The sequence below is a fragment of the Gadus morhua genome, chromosome 7 (assembly GCF_902167405.1).
Source record: "Gadus morhua chromosome 7, gadMor3.0, whole genome shotgun sequence".
Taxonomy (NCBI): Eukaryota; Metazoa; Chordata; class Actinopteri; order Gadiformes; family Gadidae; genus Gadus; species Gadus morhua.
Genome location: NC_044054.1, coordinates 27,307,317 through 27,316,670, shown reverse-complemented (window position 1 = coordinate 27,316,670; position 9,354 = coordinate 27,307,317). Strand labels below are relative to the sequence as shown.

Sequence of the window (9,354 nt, the reverse complement as noted above, 5' to 3'; positions counted from 1 at the left end):
GTGTGTGTATTTGTGAGTGTGTGCCTGAGTGTGTACATGAGGACCTGAGTGTGTGTGTGCGTGCGTGCGTGCGTGCGAGAGAGAGTGAGTGTGTATGTGTGTGCGTGTGTGTGTAGGAGAGAGAAATTGTGTTTGTGTCTATGAGCTCCCTAGTTTGTATGATGTCCTGAGTTTGTGTGTGCGCGCGCGTGCGTGCGTGTGTGTGTGTGTATGTGTGTGTGTGCGTGTAGGACTGAGGCCGAAGCAGGACTTCTTCGGCGTGGTGGAGAGGCAGTATGGTGTGAGGCCTCAGTCTCTGACGGGCGGGGCCAAAGACCTCAAGGACATCAACGATTGGGTGAAGCAGCAGACAGGAAACACGATTGCCCGCTTCCTGGCCAAAGCCCTCCCCCGCAACGCTGGGGTAAACCTGGTCGGTGCAGGCTTCTTTAAAGGTAAGAGCCCTGTGGAATAGCCCGGAATCACGCACACGGTTGTTTAAGGCAAAGGATGCTTTTCAAATGTGTCACACACCGGGTCAGGTAGTGGCAAAACAAAGGGAGTCCACACATGACATAAAGAGAAACTAGTTTATTAGTAACCCATTTTTACTTGTTAAAGTAAACATAAGCAATTATATTTAAACAAAAGGGATGATACTTAAAACCACATGGCGGGTGGAAGACGGAGCCCAGCGCCCAGCCTAGAAGCAGCAAAAGAGAGCCCCAACACATGGCTACCCAGCCCTTAAATCTCTTGATCCCTAGGATCCACAGGTGTGGCCAATTGGCCTGACGCCCTTTCCCAATCTCCACCCACAACCAATAGACAGAGAGAGGGGCAGGGCATCACACCCCCCCCCTACAGAAAAGGGGCCCCACCACATTATCCCGTCCCCACACCTCCCGATCTCCACTCAGCCACCCGGATCCTAGGAGCACATTAAGAGTAGTGAGAAGGCAGACCTGGAAAAGAACAAAATAGATAAATCAGTGAGAACACCACCCAACTTTAAGGCAACCGAGAAAGGGCATCCGCTATCACATTTTCTGATCCCTTTATATGACGAATATCCAGATGGTACGGCTGTAAAAACAATGCCCACCGCATCAGCCGCTGATTTGGATTTTGAAGTGACCGCAGGAAAGTCAGTGGGTTGTGATCGGTATAAACAACCAACGGAGTTAGACCAGATCCCAAATAAACATCAAAATGCTGCAATGCCCATATTAATGCTAGTGCCTCCTTCTCGATCACTGAGTAATTGAGCTGGTACTTATTAAACTTCCTAGAGAAGAAGGCCACAGGCTTTCCAACCCCGTGGTCTCCTGCCTGCATAAGTACAGCTCCTGCCCCCACGTTAGATGCATCCACCTGCAGGGAAAAAACCTCATTCAGCCGGGGGGCCTCCAATACAGGTGCTGCACACAAAAGTGCCTTGACCTTTTCAAATGCCAGTCTACATCTATCTGACCACACAAAGTGTGCCTCTTTTTTCAAAAGTGCAGTCAGAGGCTCTGCAACTGATGAAAAATTCTGACAAAAGCTTCGGTAGTATCCCACCATCCCTAAAAAGCGCATTAGCCCTTTCTTGGTGGTTGGAGGGGGATATCTTACTATTGTATCCACCTTATCCTGTAACATACGCACCTGACCCTGACCCACCTCCTTACCCAAATAGGTGACTGTGGCCTTCGCAAACTCGCATTTTGCCAAATTAACAGTCAACCCTGCCCAGACCAACTTGTCTAACAATGCGCGAATATGTTCAGACCACGTATCACTGTATATTACCACGTCATCAAGGTACACTGCCCAGCCATCCAGCCCCGCCACAACCTGGTTCATAAGGCGCTGAAATGTTGCAGGCGCATTACGCAGGCCAAATGGCATAACATTATACTTGTACAGACCAGAAGGTGTAATAAATGCACAAATTTCCTTTGCCCGCTTAGACAGGGGAACCTGCCAATAACCTTTCAAAAGGTCCAACTTAGTCACATAAACGGCAGACCCCACCTGATCTATGCAGTCTTCCATGCGGGGAAGAGGAAACACAACTGGCTTCGTAACGTTATTAACTTTACGAAAGTCAGTACATGGCCTAAACGTCGTGTCCGGCTTACTGACCAACAGACACGGCGATGCCCAACTTGAAACGCACGGCTCAGCAATATGATTGTCCAACATATACTGAACTTCTTTGTCTAAAAGCTTGCGCTTATCTGATGAAACCCGATAAAAACGCTGCTTTATAGGTACTGCATCACCAATATCCACATCATGCTCAATAAGATGTGTGCGAGAAGGTACATCCGAAAACAGAACAGGATAGTTTTTAATAAGGGTACCCAACTCAGCACGTTTTTTATCATCCAAATTTGCCAACATGTAATCCAAATTTTTCAGTGACTCTGAATTTTTCAATCGCCCTTGCAAAACCACATCAGTGGCCGAACTCTCCTCCACGCTGACTGCCGGAGATGAGCTCAGAACTGCAGATGTACAAACAGAAGCATTAACCATACCACTCCCACTTTCCCCTTTCCCCACTGTCTGACGTCCGTAAAAAGGTTTTAACAAATTCACATGACACAGTCTAGTGGCTTTCCTAGAGTTTGGAGTGGCAATGATGTAATTCAAGTCTGAAGCCTGCCGTACTACAGTGTACGGACCGGAGAATTTTGCCTCAAAAAGGAGAAGTCACAATAGGTTGCAGAAACAAAACCTGGTCACCAGCCTGAAACCGCTTAGGCTCTGCACGCCTGTCATACAGAGCTTTCATTTTGTGCTGTGACTTTACCAATTTTTCTTTTGCACTTTCAACCGCCAAAACCAACCTATGCCTGAAGCCACTGACATAGTCAAGCAAATTTTGGGGAGGATTTGTTATTTCCCAGCTATCTCCCAACACAGCCATGGGACCCCGTACCTTGTGACCAAACACCAAATCATTGGGACTAAAACCTGTGCTCTCCTGAACCACTTCTCTGGCTGCCAACAAGAGCCACGGCAGCCCCTCCTCCCAGTCACACCCCAACTCTGTACAATAAGAGCGCAGTAAAGACTTCAGCGTTTGATGAAAACGCTCTAGGGCGCCCTGTGATTGCGCATGATAAGCCAAAGCTTTATTATGCTTAATGTGAAGCTGCTTCAGTATTTCGGCAAACATACCGGATGTAAAATTCGAGCCTTGATCGCTCTGAATAATTTTTGGAATCCCAAACACCGAAATGAACTGTGTCAAAGCCTTCACCACCGATTTAGTAGATATATTTCGGAGTGGATACGCCGCTGGATACCTGGTTACCTGGCACATGACAGTCAGCAAATAACTATGACCTAGTTTTGAACAAGGCAATGGCCCGACAGTCAATAATCAAATGTGCAAATGGCTGCTCAACCACAGGAATTGGACAAAGTGGAGCCGGTCTGATTGACTGGTTTGGCTTGCCGGTTAACTGACATGTATGACAGGTTTTGACATAAGCCAAAACATTACGCTTCAGGCGGGGCCAAAAACAGTACCGCAACACCCGGTCATACGTTTTCTTTACCCCTGGATGCCCAGCTACATTATCATGACAAGTTTGTAACACCAAGTCCCGAAACCTTCTTGGCACTACAAACTGAAAAACAGGTTCCCCAACAAAAGCTTCTCCATGAGGCACCCATTTCCTAAACAATTAGCCTTCCTGAATAAAATAGCCTTGAGCAGACGTAAGTATCTCAACAAGCGAAAGTACTTTGTCAAACAGTTCTTTTAAACTATCATCCTTTTCCTGCTCTGCAACCAACTCAGATCGTGACATAGACTTAAACTGATCAGGCAAAGTCACGCAAAGTTCAGCAGGTTCCAACTCTGACTTCTTGGTAGCAAGACTCTGTGCGTCACACGCAGTGGTCATGGCCCGCGTCACAGCACAGACCGGATACACAACGGCAACATCTGGTACCCTGTCTGGTCGACCTTGCCCAGGCACACTTTTAGTGACTATATTGGGAGAAGGACCATCAGCCCACACCTGCACCCCAGCAAGACCGTTCCCCAGAATGATGTCCACCCCATCCACCGGCAACTCAGTGCGCACACCCCTCTCAACATCTCCCTTCACCAAACCTGAGTCAAGACACAGCCTATGCACAGGTGCAGGGAACACCACCATCCCCATTCCTCTGACCAGCGCAAAGTGTCCTGTGTCAGTCTTCGACGAGAAGGGTAAAACAGACTTGCACACAAATGAGTCCAATGAGCCGGTATCCCGCAGTATCTTTACTGGCACCTGTTCAACACTACCCGGCAAAGAGACCAAACCCTCAGAAATGAACGGTCCAAGACCCTCCATGCTCTTCTGCCGCCTGGCTTCAACCTGCTCCTCAACCACTACCGCTGGGCTGAGTGAACTGGCCAAAGCCGCTGGTCTTACTTGCATACCGGAGCCTGATACACCTTTTTGATGACCATAACTCTCCCTGCGCACATTATCTGAACTTAACGCATTGAAACTGCTTTTATGAATCAACACGTACTCATCGGCCAACACAGCCGCCTGACCAGGAATACTTACTTTATTCTCTGTGATGTAAGTAGCCACATTTTTAGGTACCACTTTTTTTTACTGTTCTAATATTACCAAGTCGCACAGTTTCTCAAACGTGTCCACCTCAGACGCTGCACACCAATGACCAAAATGGGCAGTCAGATCTCGCACAAACTCCACATGAGACTGTTCATCGCCTCTCTTCCAACCACGGAACCGCTGCCGGTACGCCCCAGGCACCAACTCATATGCTTTAAGCACCGCAGACTTAACTCGCTTGTACACCTTACAATCAGCAGCACTCAAAGTTGAGTACGCCTCCTGGGCTCTACCGGTCAGGACGCATTGTAACATTAACGCCTGATCACCCTCCGGCCATTTCCTAGACTCCGCTATTCGCTCAAATAATGAAAAGAATGAATCAGGGTCTCTTTCATTGAACTTCGGAAGCAAGCGCAAGTTATTGAATATATCAAAAGATGCCACTGGTGCACCAGACCGAAACACAGGGTTGTCACTATCCGCTGAACCTGGCAATATACCCTGTTGAATTAAGTTCAGCTTTTTATTCTGTAGCTCTAACCTAACCAACTCAGTTTTTTGCTTCACCTCTTCCAAAGCCAAGTCATTTTGCTGTTTTATATTCTGAAGTTGTACTTGTAGCTGTAATTCATGAGTTTGCTTTAACAACAAAAGTTCCTTTTGCTGTTCAAAACTCAACACAGTACTTGTAGACGCCGAAGACTGAGTCCCCCCAACGGGTTGAATCATTCTCTGCTCCAGCAACCCTGCCATCAAACTTCCCTTAACAGACTCCTTTAACTTTTTATCCAAAATCTCAATCTCATATTTCTCAGCAATTAGCAGTAACTGGTCTTTAGTACACTGATCCAGTAGTGCTACTGACGGTGAGTCAACAAATTTATCCACTGTAGACGCCATACCTGGACTACCTACACTCACAAAATAGAATGGGAGAAAGAAAAAAAAAACAACATCAGCGGGAACCACTAACAAAGTCTGGGACAGCCAAACCAAAATGGAACCTCCCCAGCCCTGACTAACTAAGACATTAGCGACCCCATAACTACCCTAACTCCATCCCTAGTCTTCGTGCCGCTACTGATGGGGGGTATTTATGCACTTTAGCCCACCGGGAAGAAAAAGGCAACTGGCAATCAGCGACCCTCTCTTACACCGGGGATGTGCTCCCGAGACAACCGCTCTACCCACTTTTGCAGCCACACTAAAATTCCCCAAGACCAGTCCCCCTATTGGAAACCAGTCTTCTTAGCCTCACAGGGGATTTATGGTTCCATACCACATTACAAGACCGTCCCCAATAACCAAACTCAAAGTTCCAACCTTGATTTTATTGACTACAACCAAAACACTAACCTTTAAGCAAAAAAACAAAACATAGGACACAATGCTCTACTACTTCCAAACTCCACCGACCAAATCCCTCCTAAAACTGAAATCCAAAAGACAAAAGTCACATGTGGAACTCCCAACACTGGCAGCAACTGACTTGGCTTCAACAGGTGCTAGCAATAAGCCAATCAATCCTTTGAAACCAAACAACTTACTAATGCAAAACTACAATTCCTAAAAGGAACCCAAAACAAATGCCAGCACACAAACCATATTCAGACCATCCAGGCTGAATTTGACCAAATGACCCTTAACAAACTAACCAATTGGACGAGCCCCCATTTTGTCACACACCGGGTCAGGTAGTGGCAAAACAAAGGGAGTCCACACATGACATAAAGAGAAACTAGTTTATTAGTAACCCATTTTTACTTGTTAAAGTAAACATAAGCAATTATATTTAAACAAAAGGGATGATACTTAAAACCACATGGCGGGTGGAAGACGGAGCCCAGCGCCCAGCCTAGAAGCAGCAAAAGAGAGCCCCAACACATGGCTACCCAGCCCTTAAATCTCTGGATCCCTAGGATCCACAGGTGTGGCCAATTGGCCTGACGCCCTTTCCCAATCTCCACCCACAACCAATAGACAGAGAGAGGGGCAGGGCGTCACAAATGTATTATATAATTTATTATTTTCTCCTGTAATTAATCAGGAGAGAAGCTTGCTTAACTAGAGGCGACATATTATACCACCAGGTGTGTGATTAGCTGTTAAAAGCCGTTTTAAAAATCGGCCTCTTTTGACATCACAAGCGGGCCTGTCCACCTAGATGTATGACGGATAGACTAACGTTTGCTACCACTGTAGGCTTGACACGCCCACTTGTGATGTCAGAAGAGGTCGCTTTTTGAACGCCTTGTAACGGCTAATCACGCTCACACCTGGTGGTATAATATGTCACCTTTAACACCTTTAAGTGTTGAGAACAATTCTCAGTCTAAACTAATTTATGAAAATGGTTTTGGCTATAACCCAGCTCTCCATGACTGTTTAGATGTCCATCACATCTACAGTCTCTGTATTGTTATCTCTTCAGCTTTAGTGCTCTTAATGGTCCTCAGCCTTCTCCGGGATCCTAACATTCCTCAAGGTCTCCAGGATATTAACTTTCCCCAGGTCTCCATGAACTTAATGCTCCTCCATGTTCTCCAGGGAAGTGGGTGACGCGCTTCGGTCAGAGCGACGCCATGGAGGAATTCCAGTTGGATGGAGGGGCGACCGTCCGCATTCCCATGATGCACCAGACAACTACCCGATGAAGATGGGGATAGACTCAGATCTGGACTGCACGGTAAACAGACCAACAGCGCCTAAACCTGTCCCCGGGTTGGGTGAATGCCCCGCCTCAGAGAGTACCTTACCTGTGACACGTGCTTTGCTAACACAGTGCTACGCTATCTGCCCATGCTGCCTCCAGATTGGTCAGATCCAGATGCACGATGAGTCAGCATGTTTGTGTTCCTGCCAACAACCTGATCAGCACATGTCGCTGCTGGAGGAGAGCCTGACGGCCGAGTTGTTCAGGACCTCGCCATGACCCTCCAGCCCACGCAGGTGTCCCTAAAAATGCCTGCCCTGAAAGTGAGCTACTTCAAAGACCTGCTGCCAGTCCTCTCAGACCTGGGTGAGTCTCCTTCTTTGTGTCATACCATTGATAGATTTCATTGGAAGCCGTCGGGTTCAGGACCCCCAAGCCCCTCCCACTTTTTTTAATAGTCTGCGGTTCAGGTGTGGTTATTTGCCTGGGTGGTACTTTTTTAATCGAGCCAATCAACCTCTTGAAGGCGGGACATGGAAGAATTATGCTGACCGAATCAGTTTTTTTTTTGTTGCTCATTAGTGAGCAACAAAAAAAACGTGCTAGGCTGTAGCAAAATATTTGCCACTTTGCCAAAATGATGACTAAATTAGACTTTGTCAATCATTGTTTTGCATGTCATGCATGTTTATGTTGCTTTTTGGGGAACCCCATTTAATGGAGAACATGCGCCAGCAACACGTCTGCATTTGTTTGCATGAGATGGCGGCCTCTATAGGTCGAATACGTGTTTATTGCATTCTTTAACCTCAAAGGCTCGTATGGGCACCCGGTCGCCTACTGATTAAGTGTTGACGTGACACTCATGTCCTCAACTTATTGGAGTACAGTGGAGTACAGTGGAGTACAGTTGAGCCATCAGCCCTGCAGTCCCAAGAATGAACAAAACCTTAAAGCTTTCCTTAAAGGTGGGGTCAGAGGGTTTGGTTCTCCTTCAACATCCTATCCACTCTCCCACACAGGTCTCTCTGATTGGCTGGCCGAGACCAACCTGTGGGTGTCAGCGCCCAGCCCGCCAAGCTCACCTCCGTCCAATCACAGGGTTGTCATGGAGATTGCCCCCGAGGGGACCCAGTACCCGCAGTGCGGACCACCGTGAGCCACCTCCTGTTCCACGTGAACCGGCCCTTCCTGTACCTGGTGCGGGACGAGATCTCGGGGGCCCTGCTAGTGATGGGCCGGGTGCTGAACCCGAAGGACCTGAGGAAATAGACCTGCTCACACTACCGCACTAACAGCTTATACACACACATAGGGTTAGACGCACACACTCACATAGACACACACACACACACACACATACACAGACACACACGCACAGTTAACATAGGCACACACACACACACAAACACACACAGTTAACATAGACACACACACACACAGCTTATTAGAGCCCGACCGATATATCGGCAGGCCGATATTATCGGCCGATATTAGGCATTTTTCAAACTATTCGAAAAAACGACTAACTATGACGGAGATCGACGGAGATCATCGGTGTTGTTCATGTGTGAAAAACAATAAAAAAAAGTTTATTTTTAAACTGCATTACCTTATTAGTTTAGTGAGGACTCATAAATAACTACAAATAACCAATGTTAGGGAAATCTGTTTGTTATGTTGCACGTTTCTGGATTTTTTTTTAAAATATATATCAGCATATCGGATTTTTAAATCACAAAATATTCGTATCGGTATCGGCCTTAAAAATCCTATATCGGTCGGGCTCTAATACACACACAAACACACACACACACACACACACACACACACACACACACACACACACACACACACACACACACACACACACACACACACACAGTTAACATAGACCCACACACACACACAAACACACACACACAGACAGCTTCTAGACATACACACACAAACACACACAGCTAACACACACACACACAGCCAACATAGACACACACAGACTCACAGAGACACAGCCCATGACACACATAGACGTAAACACACACACACCGACTCTTAGCAGGTCCCAGGAGGGGATCAAAAGGTTAAGCATTTGTCCAAAGCTAATGAATGATAGCATGTGTCATTTAATGGCAACAT

The 9,354-nt window shown here is 46.9% G+C and overlaps 1 protein-coding gene across 1 annotated transcript in view; it reads left to right on the top strand.

The window, feature by feature from the left end:
- Positions 1–8,831, top strand: part of serpinf1 (serpin peptidase inhibitor, clade F (alpha-2 antiplasmin, pigment epithelium derived factor), member 1) — a 13,183-nt gene extending 4,352 nt beyond the window's left edge. Inside the window, 7 exon segments of the mRNA XM_030361808.1 lie at positions 231–434; positions 7,110–7,199; positions 7,202–7,248; positions 7,375–7,471; positions 7,474–7,581; positions 8,238–8,369; positions 8,372–8,831. Of these exon segments, the coding sequence (XP_030217668.1) occupies positions 231–434; positions 7,110–7,199; positions 7,202–7,248; positions 7,375–7,471; positions 7,474–7,581; positions 8,238–8,369; positions 8,372–8,487 (794 nt within the window). The 3' untranslated portion in view covers positions 8,488–8,831.
- Positions 8,832–9,354: the final 523 nt, after the last annotated feature.